Source organism: Trichechus manatus, unplaced genomic scaffold, assembly GCF_000243295.1.
Source record: "Trichechus manatus latirostris isolate Lorelei unplaced genomic scaffold, TriManLat1.0 scaffold00127, whole genome shotgun sequence".
In the NCBI taxonomy this organism is placed as follows: domain Eukaryota; kingdom Metazoa; phylum Chordata; class Mammalia; order Sirenia; family Trichechidae; genus Trichechus; species Trichechus manatus.
In genome coordinates, this window is record NW_004444063.1 from 378,285 (window position 1) to 398,137 (window position 19,853).

At 44.9% G+C, this 19,853-nt stretch overlaps 1 protein-coding gene across 2 annotated transcripts in view; it reads left to right on the top strand.

Annotated features, from left to right (window-relative positions):
- The first annotated feature begins 10,528 nt into the window (after positions 1-10,528).
- Positions 10,529-19,853, top strand: part of SPOCK1 (SPARC (osteonectin), cwcv and kazal like domains proteoglycan 1) — a 727,447-nt gene continuing 718,122 nt past the window's right edge. The window contains exons 1-2 of one of the 2 annotated variants that reach the window (XM_012557936.1): positions 10,529-10,637; positions 11,241-11,426. In XM_012557936.1, coding sequence (XP_012413390.1) covers positions 11,241-11,426 — 186 coding nt within the window. In that variant the 5' untranslated portion in view covers positions 10,529-10,637. Of the gene's footprint in view, positions 10,638-11,045; positions 11,427-19,853 lie in introns of those variants that run through there. The other variant, XM_004384690.1, reaches the window with a different exon arrangement.

Below are 19,853 nucleotides of genomic sequence, written 5' to 3' on the forward strand. Positions count from 1 at the left end.
GATTGTTGATTCTCTGTTTGGCTTAGTTTTTCGGATCTTTGTTGTGGAGGGACGGCGTGGTGCTTCTGCCTAGACCGCCATCTTGCCGGAGTCCTCCTCTGTGTTTTTTTTTTTAATTTGTCAGAAGGATGAATTTTTAAAAAAATCTCCACAAATTTTATAGATGGTTTCTTATTTTAATGAGTTTTGTTTGGTTACTAGGCAGTTGATTTGTTTATAGTTTGGCCATTTGTATTTCTTTGGTGAATGGCTTATCCAAGACCTTTGATCATTTTTCCACTGATGTGCTCTTTTTCTCATTGATTTATTTGAACTTTCTTTATAATTTCCTGCTGTAAATGTAAAGGCATCACACATTTCCTCACTGGACTAGAATGCTGGGATAAAGATGCCATGGTCCTCTCCTCTCATTTTATAAGAGGAGAAACTGAGTCCTAGGAACAGCAAGGGCTAGAGCCCGGGCTTCGCAACTCCTAGCCTAGTGCTCTCTTGCCACCTTTTTCAGAAGTGAGGGGTGAGAAGAATCAACAGAATAGCAGCCTCTATTGACCAATCCCAATCCATAAGGAGAAATGAAAACACAGTTAAAATGAGGTTCCTGTTTCATTTAACATTGTTTGAACACTTAGTGTATGTCACATACTGTGCAAAGCACATACTGTATGATCTTATCTTAAAATTCTGATAGGTACGAATGTGCTGCCATTAGTATCTCCATCTTACAAATAAGGGAACTAAAGCTCAGAGACAGTGAACAACTTGTGGAGATCACACAGGTATTAAGTGATGAAGCTGAGATTCAAACTCAGGTCTGTCTGGTACCAGAGTATACACTCTTAATGAAGACTATACTGTTTAGGTTAAACTTTCACATTAAGAAGCCTTTGGAAGAAGAAGAAAATTACCTGCAGTGCTACCTGAACACAAGCACTGCTAGCCCCTGGTGCGTTCCCTTCCGCTCTTCCCTCCCCGCCACTACTGTCATTCTGTGCATCCAATTTTGTAACTTGATTTTCTTACTCTGTGTTTCTCCATGTTGCTGCATGGATTTTATAGCCACCATTTTAATGCCCTGTATAATATTCCTTTGTTGGGCAGATGCTAAATTCTTGAATTTAGTGTTCTCCCACTGAAGATCTTGAGAGAATTTCTGGGGACCCCTGCTGTCTCCCCTACAGTTCTTCCTGGCTTGATAATTCCTTTTTCACTTTATGCCTTGAGGGAAATTATCCAAATTGAACTTGCAAATTACCCAAGAATGTCTTTCATAGTTGTAGGCATCTGTAAATTACATGCAAATATGTTGTAGCCAGGCAAATTCTTATCATTTTGACCTTAAGAAAAATCTAGTGGAGATGAGCATGTAAGTAGTTAAAATTTCTTCTCTGAGCCTCAGTTTTTCAGTCTATAAAGTGGTGAACTGACGTGCTTATGTGAGGCTCATGTGTGAGACTTTAATAAGAAATTGCACCATAAATTGTAAAGCATCTTATAATAATGGCAGTTACACTGTCATCTAATAGTTATAAAGTGTTTCTCGTGCTGGACACTATGTGCTGTGAGTTTTATATACCTCTTAATCCTCACGACAGCCCTGTAAAGAAGGCACACCATTATTATCCCCATTTTACAGATGAGCAAATGGGCTCAGAGGGATTTATCAACTACTCTGAGAGTCAAGAGCTAGAAATAGGTAGAGCTAGTGTTTGAATCAAAGCTCCCCCCAGCCTTAGTGCTCTGTACAGTTACTGTAAATATGGGAGTTTATATTCTCCCATGGGCTCGTCAAGGCCCTCTGGACTGTCTTGCCTTAAGATGATGCCTGACTAGTGTCCTTCATTCCTAGGGGCTTGCGTTGGTTCAGTTTAGTGTGTAGAACTTTGCTGATCTATGTTTCATTTTGGGAGTTTTGGCAGGAAACATTTATAGTAAATTTGGCTTTGGTTGAAGCTAGTTCACTGGGTGGTTTTAGAAATCCTTTGATTTAATTCAAGCTCCAGGAAGACTGTTAATGCTCGGGCTTCTCTGGGGGTTCAGCAAACCAGTCTGGTTCATTTTTGTTTGCTTCCAAAGCCCCATGGCTTTGTGTGACTCCTCCAGCTCCAATTCTGCTCTCCTGTTTACAGCCCAGCTTGAAATCTTCTTAGAGAACTTTCTCCAGGATGAACTCCATCTTGCTCTGAGTCTTGGGATTCTTGCTGAGCTGGGGCCTCTTTCAGTAGCCTTGTCATTTGGGGCATGGCCAAGCTCTGTTGATCCTGCATTCACCAGCCTCCACTTCCCCAAAGATGTCAGCTTGCACCACGCCCAAACTGTGATATCCTTCTAAAGCAATGAGAGGGAGGGAAGCCCCTGCCACCCTATCTGGAATCCTTGTACGATGCATGGAGGCTGATGCCAACACATGGGTGTATTTCTCTTCTTTGAACACAAAGCTAATGAGGGAATAGAAAAAGAGCTTGGATGGCTTTTCTGGGAGAGGAAAAGAAAATTGTCTTCAAGTCTCTGAGGGCTTCTTATTTAGACAGCAGAGATCAGGTATGTTCATATTTCCCACCTTGGAATGTAATGTAAGGAGAAGAGAGGGAGGCAGCACTGCATCCAGGCTTAGACTACGGACTCTGGAGCCGGACTGCCTGGGTTCAGATCCTTTATAATCTTAAGTCATTTAACCTCTCCAAGCTTCAGGGTCCTTAGCCATTCTCCCAGCTTCTGGTAGCCTAGGTGTTCCTTGGTTTGTGGTAGCATAACTCCGATCTCTGTTTCCGTCTTCATGTGACTGTCTTCCCTATGTGTCTCTTTCCCTTTTCCTGCAAGGGCACTAGTCTTAAAGAGATCAGGTCCACCCTAATGACTCCATCTTAACTAGTTATGTCTGTAATGACCCTATTTCTAAATAAGGTCTCATTCATAAGTACTGGAGGTTAGGACTGCAACATATCTTTTTGGGGGACACAATTCAACCTATAACAACCATAAGATAGGATGACAGTGGCATTTACCTCAAAGGGCTGGGCGAGGAACTTGTAATTTAACAAGCAAGCATTTACATATCATTTATTACCTGTAAGACTATTCTGAGCACATTGTAAATATAAATTTGTTTAGTCCTCTTGATAATACTATGAGGTAGACATAGTATTATTTTATTGACTCTAAGATACATGCTATTTTAAATTCTCTGAAATTGGGATATATCTTCCAACTGATGGTGTCTTACAAACTTCGGGGATTGTTTTAGTTATTTGGAAAATTGGATGTTCCAAGCACAAGGATACCTGAGTTGACTGGGAACTTGCAGGAGCACCCACCAACCAAAAAAAAAGAAAAAAAAACCACTGCTGTCAAATCGATCTAACTCATAGCGACCCTACAAGACAAAGTAGAACTGCCCCATAGGGTTTTCAAGGCTGTAAATCTTTATGGAAGCAGACTGCCACATCTTTCTCCTATGGAGTGGCTGGTGGGTTCAAACCACTGAACTTTCAGTTAGCAACTGAGCATTTTAATCAATGTGCCACCAGCGCTCCTTTGTGGGAGCACAGAGGTGTAAAAAGAAGACGAGTTCTTTCCAGCTGAGCTGAGCAAGCTTGCCTCTTGTGCTGCAAACAGATTTTGAGGTCTTTTCTGTTAGAATAAGCTCCATGAGGGCAGGGACTTTTCTGTCCCTGTCCCTTGTTGTGTCCCCAGCATCATCTAGCCTGATGCACAGGGCATGCTCAGTAGCTGACTGTTGAATGATTAAATGAAGATTCTGAGTTTGCCTTCCCCAGCAGAGCCCAGGCCCTTCCTCCCCATCCCCAGTGACTTTTCACAAATGCAGTCTCTCTCTCCCATGATCCCTGGCCACCTTGTTAGACTTTGCTAGAGGATCCATGGCTTCAGTGTTTAGCCTGGAAGGGGTCAAGACACCACCTCACACTCATGTTACGAGGTATCTTGTAGCAGTCACTAACTACTACAAGAGGTATAGAGGGCTTCAGTATTCCTAGGCGAAGACCAAATACTGAAAGTCAAATACTATCTTATACTTTTATAATGACGAAGTTCCATCATTATTATATTAGTTTCCAAGGGCTGCTATAACAAAGTACCACAAACTAGGTGGCTTAAAACAACAGAAATTTGTTCCCTCACACTTCTGGAGACTAGAAGTCCAAAATCAAGATGGCAGCAGGGTTGGTTCCTACCGGAGTCTCTGAGGGGAGAATCTGTTCCATGCCTTTCTCTTAGCTTCTGGTGTTGCTGGCAAACCTTGGCATTCCTTGGCTTGTAAATGTATCATTCCAGTCTCTGCCTTCATTGTTACATGATATTCGTCCACTGTCTCTGTCTCTGTGTCTCTTCTTTTTTTATAGGGACGCTATCATATTGGATTAAGGGCCCGCCCTCTTCCAGTATGATCTCATCTTAATTAATTACATCTGCAATGACCCTATTTGCAAATAAGGTCACATTCTTAGGTTCCTGGAAGAACATGCATTTTGGGGGTACACTATTCAACCCAGTACAATCATCATGGACCATGAGTCACATAAAGCCGTTTAGTACCATGATTGATGAGTTAAAGTTGTAATTCCTTTTTGATTCATATAACACGATTGTAGATAATTAGTGTAATTTCCCATTTAACACCTTGCCCATTAAACTGTACATTTCATGGGAACAGATACTAAACTCCATGAGAATAGCATATATTGTACATAAATGAATTACTAAAAGTCCGTGTTACACAAAAAGGAGTATTTTCACTGCTTGAGGGAATTTAGTGCAGGAGGTGAAGTAAACACAGTGGGTGTGGTAGGAGATGGCATCAGTGGGGTTGAGGGTTGCAGTGGGTCCTAGGTGGGCTTTGACATCAGGCAGTCTCTGGTTCAAATCCTGGCTCTTCCATTTACTCACTGAGTGATCTGAGATAAGTTATATCACAACCCTGGGACTGAATGTCTTCATCCATAAAATGGGGCTTATTCTGGTACCTACTTCATCGGGGTTGTCATGAGGATTACATTAGATAACACATGAGAGGATATGTCCAAAATGCTATATGCATGTCAGCTACTATTGTTATTATTATACTACTAATAACTAATAATAATACTAATAATCAGCCTTCTACTGATTTTTTCCCCTGTAATCAGGATTTCCACCTCCTCTGCTCTGTCCCTGGGCAGTGTGGCCATTAGCCATTTCTGATGGTCATTTTCATTTATTTGTGATATTTTCATTTGCTGGGTTGCCCAAATGCCAGAGCTCTGCAAGGGGAAGAGGGAGAGAAAGCAAATAGGTATGTGTGTGGGGTTGGGGATGGCGATGGGGGATGTAGGGAGATGGAGCAAGCTTGGTTCTACTGAACACATATACTTAATAGGTGAAATTGACGAACTCAAAAGTTATAGGTCCTGCTGGGTGAGTTGTTTAGGATGGTGCCAAGAAATGCATCTATTTAGTTGCTCCTTATGTTGGGGGCCAGTGTATATGCCAACATCACCATCGAACCAGCAGAATAGCCCTGGGAGTGGCAAGATCTCATGCCATGCCCCATTGAGCCCATCTTGTATCTGTGGGGTGTTTTGGGGTTGACATATCTGACATAAACCTGGGAACTTTTTTGCCTCTAAGAAGAGAAGGAAACAAATGCACTGAGCCACAAGCATTCATTAATTCACCCAATATTTATTGTGCACCTACTATGTGCCTGATGCTTTTCTAAGCGCTATGGGCTCAGCGGTGAACAAGACAGGGACACAGCCCTTGCCTTTGTGGTGCTGGGTGTCTAGTGGGGAGATTGCTATTAAGCAATTATACAGCTGTGGTAGGCACCACAAGGTTGTGAGGATCAGGGGAGCCTTTTCTGAGGACTTTGAGTGGCAAGTGGAAAGCTGAGAGGCAGAGATCCTTATAAGGGGTTATGAGGAGTCCAGGTGAGAGGTGGTGGGAAAGTGGACTCTACGGGTGGTAGCTATGAGGAACAGTGGGTGGAAATGGGAATACTGAAAATGTAGACTTGATAGATTGGTGATTCATTGAAAATGGGGGCAGGGAAGGAGGTCAGAATGACACTAGGGTTTGGCATAGTGTTCATTTTTCTGAGGCGGGGACATGGGAAGGGAAGTAGGTTTGACTAGAGGATGCACATCAAGCATTCAGTTTTGGAACACATGGAGATGACATGTAGCAGGTATATGTAAGAGTTTAATGCTAGAAATAAACCTGGGTCGATGATGCTATCTCATTTAAGCTTCCAACATTTCTGTAAAGCAGGTATTAAAGGTACCTTTTTATTGGATGGATCCCAATAGGTGATTCTCATTCTAGCCAGCACAGTATCATAGTATCATGGAAAGGGTCCTACATCTAGAACTTTCCATTACTAGATCCATCTCTCTCTCTCTGTGACCTTCAACAATTCATTCAACTTTCTGTGCTCCCTTATCCTCAGCATAAAATGGTGATAGTTATGTTGCTTTAGACTACCCACTAGCACACGTTTGAGGATTCATTAAACTGAAAATGAAACATGTGAGACTCTTTGGAAACAAGAACTATGTTAAAACAAGGAGTTATTATAGTTGTGCATAAGCCAATGAAAAGCAGAAATACAGCCCTAAGGCTCTGTCTTGATTTTGGTCCCGGTGCTTCCCACAGCCGAATAATCTGACATTTCTCCCTTCTAGTGCTGGCTGAGCTGCTGGCACGTCTCCAGCTTCCAGCCTCCTTGCCCCTGCTCCAAGGTTACATCCTTTCTCAGCTCAGGCCAGATCCAGCCCTCTACACACCTGTCTGTGTTGCTGTGACTGCCCTTCCACCGTGGTGGGTGGTTACGGGGAAGATTCCAGTCGTGAAGTTGGAGGTTGGCCAAGAGCAGATGCCCTCTGATTAAACTGGGGACAGGTCCTCCCAGAAAAGCCGAGCTTGGAGCTGCAGAACAAGGGATTTAAGGGACCAAAAGAAATGTCTCTAGACTGTTAGGGTTTTCAAGCGTTAGGATGCATTAAGGGCTATGGATTTGCTTTATTCACCCATTCATTCATACCGTGGGTAAATACTTCTTGAGTGGCCACTAGACATCAGGCTCTGAGCTCAGCATGAGGATATAGGAGTGAAAAAGACAATGTGTTTTCCCTCTTGGAATTAATATTCATATTGTGGAAAGGGAAAGACAATAAACAAAGGGACAAATTACTGCTAAGGGAACTAACAGGGGCAATGATAGAGAATACTGAGGAGGCTGGGGTAGGGAGTGCTTGTTTTGGATGGGGTGATCAGGGAAGGCTTCAATGAGGTGGTGACATTTGAGCTGAGATCTGAGAGCTGAAAGGGAGTGGGCCTATGAAGAGCAGGGAAAGGAGCATCCTAAGCAGAGGGTGCATACAGTGCGCCAGTCCTGATGTGAGAACATGCTTGGCATGTGCTTGAAACTGTGGCAAGGAGTGTAGGGGGCATCTAATGAATGAGTGGGAAGGAGCCAGATGATACAGGGCTTTATCAGCCATGGGAAGGCATTTGGATTTTTGTTTTAGTGTCATGGCAAGTCACTGAGAGATTGTATGCAAGGATGTGATTTCTGTTTTAAAAGATCACTCTGGGTCCTGCGTAGATAATAAATTGGAGGGGAAAGGAAAAGATCAAGAAACTAGTTAGGAAGCCACTGCAGTCTTCTAGGTGAGAAGTGATAGCCAAGTGGGACAGGTGGTGTCCATGGTGGTAAAGCAAAGTGGACGGATCAGAGAGGTGTTTGGAAGTGGAATGAACTAGACTCTCTGATAGACTGGAAGGGAGGGGTGAGGAAAATGGGGGAAATGAACATGATTCGTAGTTTTCTGGCTTAAGCAGCCATGCGGAATGGGGACACATTGACTGTAATAGGGGTGACTGAGAGTACAGGTTCATGGCGGGAAATCCAAACTTCTGTTTTGGCTTGGTAAAGTTTCACATGCCTGCTTGACACCCAAGTGTAGATGTAAAGAATGAAGTTGGATACACGGTTGGACGTCATCAGACACATCTGCTGGGCTTGATATGCAATTGGAGAACCATCAGCGCAGGGCTGGATGGAAGCCCCTAGGGAAAGGATTTAGACAGAGCAGAGAGCCCAGGCCTGAGCCCTGAGGAGCTCTGGTGTGTAAGGGGGAATAAGAAGTGGAGCAGGAAACCTGGGGGGAGGTCACCATGGGAGCCTAAGGACAGCTGCTTAGAGGTCAAGCATGGGAGGACCGAGGGGTGCTCACTGGGTTTAGTGACTTGGAGGTGGTTACTGATGGTGACAAATCATTTCAGGTAGTTGGTGAGGATGAAAGGCAGATTAGAGTGGGTTGAAGAACAAATTGAGGTGAGGAGGCAGAAATGACAAGGGGAGACAACTCTTTGGAGAAGTTTTGGTCAAAGGGGGCAGAGAAATGGGGAAGTATTGCTTACTTGGGTTTCTATGAAAGTAATAAACATTGTCTCCATCATTTCTAAACTTTTTGTCCACTCTGACATATGCAGCACATGGTAGTGAAATACCTAAAACATATGAAAAAGTAAACCAGGATGGCATGCAGTTCCCAACATAATAGCTTTTCTCCTTTTCAAGAAAGCTTTGAGGAGTGCCAATTAGTCAGAGTAATACAGGGATAACCATGACTCTGCTGACATTTTAAAGAAAAATCATAATCTAACTTTCATACATTAAACTATTACATGCAACCAAATTATTTACAGTACAACTTACAACTGATCACATCACACATATCCGGGCATATTGGCTGAGAACTGTGGTTCCAGACCATCGGTGGACGTCATTCATTCGTTCACCAAACACTTTTTGAGCTTGAGCTCTGGGCACTGGGGAAGCAATGGTGAACACGCCAAACATAAACTCTGCCCTCACAGAACTCACAGCCAAGTGAGGAGGACAGATGTGGAGTAAGTCATTTTAAGTGCAGTAAACTTACAGCCAGAGAAGCATCGCGTTCTCAAGAGGTGTGTCATGAGGGGTCCTGGCCTGGTCCATGGGCTCAGCAAAAGCCTCTCCGAAGAAGTGAGAATGAGTAAACGGGGAGATGAATTAATGAGGCCTGTGTGGGGGTAGAGGAGCTCTGGTTGTTCAGTGGTGAAAGCGCTCAGCTGCTAACTGAAAGATTGGCGGTTTGAATCCACCCGTCACTCCATGGGAGCTTCTGTAAGGATTTACAGCCTTGGAAACCCTATGGGGGCAGTTCTCCTCTTTCCTATAGGGCCACTATTAGTCAGAATTCACTCGATGGCAGTGGGTTTGTGTGTTGTGTTTGTGTGTGTGTATTGGGTGTAGATGTGGAGAGTGGCCAGGCAGGTGTAAAAGCCCAGAGCAGGAGTGAGCCCATCTCTAGTGAGGTCCATACTCAAGGCCAGCCTGTCCAGGAAGTCAGGGAAGGAGGAGGGAGTGGTGTGAGATTGGCCCACAGAGGCAGGCAGAGGCAGCAGGGCCTGGGGCTCTAGCCAGAAGTTTTGGTCTTTATCAGGAAAGCAACATACAGAGTTTTAGGTGTGTTTGTTGAGACAAGAGGGCTCATAGTACAGCCAGACTTGTTCTAAAAGAGTGCTCAGGTAACTGGGGGAGAATAGGATGCGGTGGTATGAGATAAAGATGGCAGGAAGAACAGGTGTCATCTGTCCACAGGCAGGGGACTGGGTTAAGTCCCTTCCAGCCCTGTTTTATCAGACATGGCTGAGAATTTAGAAAGGGGCTGAAGGGGGGTGGCCAGCTTCCTGCTTCTCAGTGTCCTGTCTCTGAAGCCTGTTTGCAGTCTTCTCTTTCCCATCCCTTCCCTCCAGGAAAACCCAACAGGTTTGCGGTGGGGCCAGTCCCTAAGGGATGGGGACAGGCGCAGACAGGAGGCTTTTCTGTAGAAGAATCCCAAGAGATACCTGCACACAGGGTCAATGTGGGGACACATGGATGTAGAAATGGTAGAAATGGAGACTAGAGGGGCTGTCTTATGGGACGGACAGCAGTAGCTTGATGGGGAGTGGGGATACAGAGACTTGGATGGGGATACTCCCTGGGAGAGGCAGTGCAGAAACTGACCCACCTCAGGAATTGGCTGGGCAGTGGTTCTCAAACTTAGCATAAAAGCACCTGAGGCAACTCATTAGAAGTGCATAGTCTTGGCCTCCCTCCTAAGGAGTGACGATTCAGCTAAGTCCGGAGTGGGAGCCAGGAACTCCAATTTTAAGAAGCCCTCTCCTCTCCCCACCAAAGTGATTCTGATTTAGGTGGCCCACCTTTTGAGTATGCCTCAACGCTGGCTGGCTTATTTGCCTTATATCCTCAGTCCCCTCAGCTATCTTTTACTAGCTTGGGCCTGTAAGTCCGTTTCAGCCCCACATTAAGAAAACCAAAACTCTGAAGGCAAAATGGTAGTGACGGGCAGCGCGGGGCCGCCAGGGGGCGCCAGAGGCCTCAGCTCGAGTGCTCGGGCTCCTCCACCCGCCGACGCCGCGCCCGAGCGAGCGAGCGGAGCCAGAGCGCTGTGGGCTCACAAAGCGGCCGGACGCGCAGCAGCGGCTGGTGGCAGGAGCGCAGGGGAGCAAGCCGGCGGGCCAGCCTTTTCTGCGACCGCGCCACAGGAGCTCGAGCAACTCCGACACCGGGACCCGGGCCGGCCCCCAAGGTACATGTCCGCAGAACCCTGCGCCCCAACTTGACGTAGTTGGGATCTCCTCGCGGCCACCCGGGGGGCTGGGAGGGTCAGGGCCTGGGGGCATCTCCGCGCGCCTCCAGTGCCGCCAAGGCCTCAGGGTGGGCAAGCGGAGATCTCTTTCCTTCGCTGCAGCCCGGAAACCCCCAGCTGCGCCTCCTTCCCCCCAGTTCTTTCAGAGCCGAGGCTCGGAGCCCTGTTTCCCCCTCCTCTGCCCCAAAGCTGTGGGCACCGTCTATAGGAGGGCGGCTTGCGGGTAGACGGCTCCCGGTTTTTGATTCGAGAACAGAGGTCTCTGGGGCATCTGAGAATTGGTGAGAGGGGTCCTCTGTAGTTTGACAGCAGCCCCCTAATTAGTGACGTAGCCTCATTTGCACCTGACCCCTATTTGTGAGAGGGGTCCCTAGGTCCCTAGATCCGCGGCGAGCGCCCTAGGTGTGTAAGGGGTGACCCTGTCCCCGCCTGTGAGAGACCCCCGCCTCCCATAGCTGGAGCCCGTCTGGAGGCTCTCAGACGCCTGGGTGCCTGGCGAGGGGCCTCCTGGCTCACGCCCCCGCGTGCCCCCTGCCCCCGCAGATGCCAGCAATCGCGGTGCTCGCGGTGGCGGCCTCGGCATGGTGCTTTCTCCAAGTCCAGAGCCGGCACCTGGACGCTGTCGCCGGAGGCGCGGGCCCCAACAACGGCAATTTCCTAGACAATGACCAGTGGCTGAGCACTGTCTCCCAGTACGACCGGGACAAGTACTGGAACCGCTTTCGAGACGTGAGTACCGCTACCAGAGGCCCTCCGGGGCTGGGAAACCTCTTGGAAAGGGGGCCTTTGAAGCAGGGTGGGGAGGGCGACTGGTGCAGTCCTCCCACGGGCGGCTTGTCTGCCCGTGGTTCCTGGGCTGCGTCTTGCCTGAGAAGAACTTTAAAGAGAACTTCGAGGGCTTGCTGCTTTTGCCTGTTACCTGTGGTTCAGGTGTGTGTATTTGTAGGACTAGGGGGAGGTAATTGCGCTAAAATATGGCATGAACAGCTGAGCAGCTCAGTTCCTGAGAGATGGGCTCCCTAAGCTCTTGAGTTCTAACATTGGTGGTTGACTTTGCCAAGCCCCCCAGAGAACCTCCCCTGCAGCAGGAGGAACGATTTAGACCATCTCTAGGATGTGTCCGAGGAATCCCTGCTGGAGACGTTAGGTTAGGGATGAGCCCAGGTCATTTACTAGATGTTCCAAGTATGGAAGGAGGCCTGTGGGGGAGGGAGGGTCATGGCAGTGGGCCTCATAAAATGTTGGGGGGCATGGTGGTTTGGACCCTTGGAGTCTTTAGGGGAAGAGGAAGGGAGCAGGTATCACATGAAGCTGGTCTCCTGTTCTGAAAGGGAGTCTGGGTGGCAGAGGATTGCTCCTCTAGGGGAGTCTTGGGAGGGGAGAAGGTGACTGAGTGATTCCTGGGCACCCAGAAGCACATATGCTGCCTTTTTTTGCCCTGGCTACCGATCCACAGAATGTAGGGCAAGAGACACCTGGCTCAGAGCCCTTCAGCAGATGGCATCCCCTCTGTCCTTGTGGAAGCTGTTGCCAGCTCCTTCACAGGGTGCCCCAGGTGGCTGGGGCTGTGTCCTTCTTGGTAGGAGACTAGAAAGAAACTTTTATCGTACTTAACATTAGGAATTCCTGACCCTAAGAGGGATCCATACCACAGAGTCCCTTGTTCTTGTCACAGGACATGATTTACAGGGTCTTTGAGCGGGGAGATGTGTGAGGCTACCTTTCCTGCACTGGATTCCTCTTAGCCCCATTCCCGGTATCCCCAGCCCTTGTAAGGGAAAGGGTCTAAGAGTTGAATGAATCCTACATGTTCTCTTGTACTTTTTAAGCTAAACAGCACCCCCTCCAGGTCCCTTTCCAGAGGAGCATGGTTCTCTCTCCTCCATCTGCTTCCCTTCCCCTCTAGTCTACGGTGGACTGCTTCTCTTTGAAAGGAGCTTTCAGACACGTTTGATGAACTTCTGCAGTTGTTTGGGATCTTCCTTTTGCAGCAGATATGTCCCCCCCGCCCCAATAATATGAGACTCCTGCCATACTTTCCCCCGTCCCTGACATGCTGTTAACTGTGTTTGATTCCCTTTTTGCTCAGCCTGGAAATGTGGCTTGTTTAGTGTTCTGAGGAGCCCTGCACGGGCTGTTTTTGCCTATGGCTGAAAAAGGTGCCCAAATTGCAGTGCTTTCATTCAAGGACTCACATGGGGTGGAAATAATGTAGTGTGTTTTTTAAAATTAAATCACTACATTTTAAATAGAGTTGAGGGGCAGGACAGATGCTAAACACTGGTAGAGATGGAAGGATTGGGTAAAGGGCCATCTTTGCAGATGCCTTGATTTACATGGTAGCTGGGTAGGATTGAAGGCACCTGTGCTTGTTGAGGCTGGCTTGTGGAAAGTTTTACTGTACTTTCGTGCCTATTCAAGGTTTTTTAGTATCATTGTATCCTAAGTATGACATTCTTAATTCCTGTTCAGGTTTCGATTTTTAAAAATTGAGCTCCTCTTCATTTCTTGGCTTTCTTGAGAATGGAGATGTTTTTCTTTAATCAGGGGATCAGTGTTTCTCCAAACTTGACTCATCATGAGGCTCACCTGAGGTGCTTGTTAAGCACTAGCACCGAGGCTCCTCTCCTGGAGATTCTGATCCCATGTATTTGGAGTGAGTCCTGGAAATCCATATTTTCGACAAACATGCCAGGATATTGCTATGATGCTTGGGAAATACTGCCTTAGATATTGTAAAAATGTTCAAGGCTTAACACAAAGAGAAAAGCTTTTATGTTCGTATTCATTGTTTTCTGTAGCAATTTTAGGTGTTAAACTGATATTTTGAGCAGCATATATATATTTTTAAATGATCATTTAATCTAGCATGCTATTAAAACATCTAAATTATTTAAAATATTCCAAATATCCTCAACCACTTTATGTTTCATGGATTCTTCTGATGAAACATTGGCTCAGCCATACTTTAATGCCATTAACCTTCTTAAAGTGCTGTGAAACTCAAACCAGATGCTCTTTTAGGGCAAGTCCAAGTGTCTACAGTTGGATCATTTACTTGGAATAACCACAAAACCTGGGTCCCCTGGGAGCAAGGAGTAAAAGGCTGCTTCTAAAGAAACTGGCTATACAATGGACAAAGCCCCATTTAGTGTTGCAATTGCCTAGCCAGCCTGATCATTTTCACTGAGTCAGGTCTTGCTTGAGGTTGACAGAACCCCAGCTTCTTGGCTGTTGTTTTGTTGAAGCCACTAATAACTTTGAAGGGCTGTGCCCTGAGATTACTGTTATGATGCTTGTCAATTTTTGAAAGTCACTGTGAAAGAAAACTTCTTGCACCCCACCTCCCCTCAATTTGTCTTTTTTTGAAATTTGCAGGAGAGATATTTGGAAGTGATTTTTGAACTTTGAAAACTGAAAGCTAAGGGCTCCTTGTGGAGAGTTGATGGTACCCATTGGGTGTTGTTGCTGGGCCAACTTTGAAATCAAGATGATGGTGGGATGTGTGCTCCATGCTCCCCTGGTTGTTGTGTATGCCGTTACTTTGCCAGTGATGACCTGAGAGCATCTACTTAAAATTTTGAAGTTATCCTACTGTTCTAGGTACACAAATAATTACTATTACTTTCCTTCCCGAAGTAAAACCTTCAGGAGTACTTCATGGCAGGAGAAATATGACAACATTCGGATGATTGTTCCTAAATGTATTTGCGGTCTGTTAGATTTGTGATTATTCTTTTATAAATACTATCATTTGGGATATCTTAGACAGATGGAAGCCCAGACTTTTGCACAAATACAGTATTAAGAAGGAGGAACTGAAGACAGATGCTTGTATTAAGGTGTATAATAATTTCCTGTCTCCAACTGTTATGCGTTTAATTCCTCCATAGCTTGGGCTTGAGAAGTCAAGATGCCACAACGTTTCTCCCAACTTCTCTGAATCTGATTGGGCTTTGGCTTTCCACCACTGTTATTATCAGATTTCCTCTGTTTATTCTTTCATTCATTTGTACATTCATTCATTCCCACAGATATTTTACTGCCTACCATGTGCTAGGCACCAGGCTCAAAGCTGAGCAATAAAAATAAATGTGACCTCTTCTTTCATGTAACCTCTTTATTCACTGGATGGAATCCTTTAATTTACTCTGCCACACATTTATTTCTTATTCTATTTTCTTTTAAAAAATGTTTTTTTATTATTATAAAAGTAATATGTGCTGGTTGTAATTAAAAAATTAAAACATCACAGAAATAGAATAATAGCTAACATTTATTCAGCACTTAGTGCACCAGACATTGTTTAAGGTAGTTTACATATATTATTCTCAGTTAATATTCATAACAATCCTATGAGAGAAATACTACTATTACCCCGTTTACTGGAGGTTAAGTCACTTGCTCAAAGTTACAGAGCCGGGAAGTGGAGGAGCCTGTACTGGAACTAGTCGGTCTGACTTTGGAGTCTCACTATATACTGTAGCCAGGCAAGAGTTGAATGGATTTTGGTTGCCACTCTCCACTGATAATCACATTGCAAGTCTTTCCTGCTTTATGTCAGGGTAATCAGAGGAGAACCTTAGGTTAAGAGAAAGTAGAACAAGAAACCAGGTGGACACAGCTTATTGTGGAGTCACGTTAGGGATTATCGTCTCCTAAAGGCTTCTGATTTGATTAAAATAATATTGTTGCTTACACCAACATGACATTTTCTTTCTCTTGCACACATGAAGCTAGTCCTGACATTTAACTCCAGGATAATTACCTTTAGCAGGCCTGAAGAATCAGAAGTATTGCCTTGGCTGGCATTTATCTTACTCTGGAGTGACCTGAGTTTGTGATTCTAATGGGACCACAAGGCCCAGCTCTCATTCTTTTTGCTTCCAGCTCGTACTCTTTAGCATTTGGTGGTCTCTGTAGCACATCTGGGGTGACAGCAAGCATCTTATCCGCTCATTTGATCTTAACATCTCAGCTATAATGAGTTTCAAGGGCAAGCGGGACTTATTGATAAAATAGTGGCTGGCTCAGTCCATGGGGCTGGAGACAAGAGAGGTGGTATGACTTAGTGGATCAGTCATTGATCTGTCTCCACATCAACTCTGTTTGTAATCGAGACCAGCAGAAAATCATTTTGATTAAACAGGTGCAAGGAGACTTAAATGAGTTTGTGATCCTGTCTTTAATGAACCCACTATCTTAAATCTCCTGTACTAGATGACCACTGATAGAAATAATTATTTCACAGGGGTCATTATAAAGGGACAGTTTAAAAGTTGATAGGCCTATGACCACCCTTATATTCTCTGTCCTTACCTTCAGTTTGCCCTTGCCAGAGAAAAGTTAGTTCATGCCTGGAGAGGATAGTAGAGCTTCTTATCTCAGTTGACCTGCTTCTTGTCCCCACAAAGCCTGCCCCTACAGATTTCAACTGAACTGGATTGCTTGGAGGACAAATACTCTCCTACACGCTAATGAGATTTTGAGTGTATGTCTCCATAGATATGGCCCCAAATAGCTTACTGGACCTGTCTAACTCTAGCTAGAACAAATGACTTAATACTAATGTGTAGATCGGGATGTAGATTTGCCTGCATATAGCAGAGGCCCCACATAACCATTGCTTAAACAAGATAGAACATAATTTCTCTCATATTAAAGTCTGACTGGTATGGTGACCCTGTTCCACAGACTTCCAGGGGCCCAAGCTCCTTCCATGTTGTTCTACCACCTTGAAGGTGTGACCCTAGTCCATGGGTCTTAAATAGCTCACCAGCCTGTCCTCCTTCCAATCAGAGTAAAGGGAGAGGTGCACAACTCGGAATTTGTACACATCACTTCCTGTTTATTATTCTGATGGCCATTTATTCAATTAAAAGTTGTATTACTGTGCAGGATGGGATGAGGAGATGGAGGGGATGGAGAGTTGTTGTATCTGCCCCACCCAAGCAGAGTTTCTCAACCTTGGCACTATTTTTGTCATGGCAGGCTGTCCTGTGCATTGTAGGATGTTTAACAACATCCCTGGCCTCTACTTACTAGATAGCAGTAGCATCCCCACCAGTGGTGACAACCAGAAATATCTCTAGATATTGCCAAATGCCCGCTGGGGGGCAAAATTTTTCCTGGGGAGCAGAATCTACCTTGGCCACATGCCCTCCGAAATGTTATTGGTTTGCAGCCTCTACTCTCACTCTTCTCCAAGATGCCTTAGAGCTTCTGGCTTCTGTGTTGCTGTCCATCTTGGACAGTAATGCTCATACCCCCTTTTCTCCATACTTTGCTTTTTTTCCCTGTGAATTTCAGTTTGTTACCCATTTCAAGGTCCATCTCAAGAGATCCTTCCAACTAAGTAACTTTTTCTGACCCCAGCTCCCAAATTGACACGTGAAGTAGAGATGCAAAGCATGGGCTGTGAAGTCAGGCAGATCTGGACTTGAGTTCTGAATCCATGCCTGTTTCATATAGCTCTTGTTAAAAGTAAGTCAGATTATTTCAATTTCTTCCTTATCCTTCTGCATGAATTGATCAAATTGCGTACCCTCTTAATACCAAGTCTAGTCATTGAATGTAATGTTTACAGTAGGAATGGTACCTATTGCCAGCTCCTAAAATCTGCCCCCTAGCCCCAGCCTGGGGGCTCAAGTTCTAGATACTCCGATCTTCAGGATGGATGTGGCTATGAGGGATATAGTTTGCATGTTCCTCCTAGACCAAATCTTGGCTGCTGTGTCCCTGACTTGTCTGTTTGTTTGGAGAGTTAGATCTCAGGGTACCGTCTGAACAGGCTGGAGGTAGAATGTCATCCACAGCAGACCCAATCTGGGACCAGGGCCCAGAACTCTTATAGTGCATCTCGTCTTTCCTTGCCAAGACCTTGCTCTGGCTATTGAAACAAAGCTAGCTTTTCTGAGACCATTACATCAGGAATGGTCTCTTTTCACCCATCTCCCATCCTACTGTCCTCATGTTCTTTTATTCATAGTACCCGAAACCCACTGCCATTGAGTTGATTCTGACTCATGTTGACCCCATAGGACAGAGTAGAACTGCCTCATAGAGTTTCCAAGGCTGTAAATCTTTACAGAAGCAAACTGCCACATCTTTCTCCCACAGAGTGGCTGGTGGGTTCGAACCACTGACCTTTCAGTTTGCAACTGAGTGCTTCAACTACCGTACCACCAGGGCTCCTTTTATTCAAAATACCCCCCCTAGAAGGATGGGAACCTAATTATTAGCTCAACCATTTTATTTTGCTTGAGAAACAAAGTAATATTAGAAATGTAAATTTTTATAATAAATTATTTTGGTTTCATTTATTCAAATATAATATATTCAAAACAAAAAAAAACACTCAATATCTAAACTTGAGCACGTTCAGAATGATTCATTTACCTTTTGTCTGGTGAGGTGACCGCATGTGTACCTTAGGAAATTCCTCAGACCTAAGCTTGCACTTGGTCTCATCTCCCCAGGTAAGATAATTATAAACAAAAGAAATTTTCTGGGTAAGAGATAATTTCTCCAAGGTTATAAGTATTATTTTTTACCATATTTCATCCAGTATAAAATGCCATCACTTATAAGATGCACCATTTTTATGCACTGCTAAGAAAGAAAACACTGCCCAGGATGAAGAGTTTAATAGACCCCTGCATAAAGCTGGGACTCCAGAGAGCTACACCCTTAGCACAGAAGTAAACAAGAAGTAAACGCACCGTGTAGAAAAGGACATCAAGGCAACTCATGTGTTTCAACCTTGGTACTGGCAGATGAAGGGAAAAGAATATACTCCATGAGCAATTGAACAAGCCAGCACTCTGGCAGGTTTCTGATCTGAATGCACACTACTGTTGTGGCCCCCCAAACCTCACACAGTTACTTTGATTTTTCTTGGTTTCAGCTTGTTTATCCTCTCTGAACCTCTGACTTCTCATTTGTTAAGTGGGGATAGTAATACTCTTTTATAATGACTGTAGATTGCAAGTGACTGAAATCTAGTTCAAGCTGAAGGAAAATACATTCACTCATGTAACTGAAAATTCTACTGATAAGCTTTGGCTTTAGGTAAGGCTGGATCCAAGGGCTCAAGTTACATTATAGGCCACATGTGTGTATCTGCCATTCTCTTGGCCCAGTCTCCCATCTTTTGACTTTGTTTCCCCTGTGTTAACTTTGTTCTCAGGTCTGTTAGTTCCATGTTGCAGCTTATGGCAACTACAAATTTACACCAGCATATAGTTTTTCTGGCTCAACCTGTACCCCTTGCCGTCAAGTAGATTCCAGCTCATAGCGACCGTATAGGACAGAGTAGAACTGCACCATAGGGTTTCCAAGGCTGTAACCTTTATGGAAGCAGACTGCTACACCTTTCTCCCACGGAGCTGGTAGGTTTGAACTGCCAATCTTTCAGTTAGCGGTTGAGCGCTTAACCACGGTGCCACCAGGGCTCCTTTCTGGCTCAACAGTGCCAATGTCCCAGAATTGAAACTTGTCAGATTTACTTGTGTTTTGTATGCATCCCTCAATCACTTTGGTCAAGCTGGTGGAATATACTGACTGGCCTGGCCTGAGTCACATGCTCAGCTATGGGACTGGGAAGAGGGGAAGGAGACTCCATTGGATCACATGGTTTAAGGGTGATTTCTTAAGAGGAAATGGATGCCTGCTGGTTGGACATCAACAGGTGTCCACTACATTGACCAACCTCGAAGGGTTGCCGTGAAGAGTAAATGAGCTAAGGGATGTTGAAGCTCTTAGCCCAGTGTTTGGCGTAATAAATACTCAATAAGTAGGGGCTGTTATTTTTATTAGTATTAACAATTTCTGTAGACTTTTATGTATTACTCCTCGATTTATGCTTGTATATGTTTATATTTTACCTTCTTTAATAGTTGGATGCTCCCTGAAGTAACAGCCTGAGTCTTACCATGCCGTGTACACAATAGATGGTCAATAAGCATTTTGTTCACTTGAATTGCATCCTAAGCACACCTCTTCAGTGAACCAATGGAGAAGGAAAGCTTTTAGGAGCATGATAGGCACATATACCTTTATAGTCTTTGATAGGAGGAAATTCTAGGTCACTCACATTGAAAACCCCCTTTGTCTAACCTTTTCAAGCTAGGATCTTGTTGTTGTTAGGTGCCATCG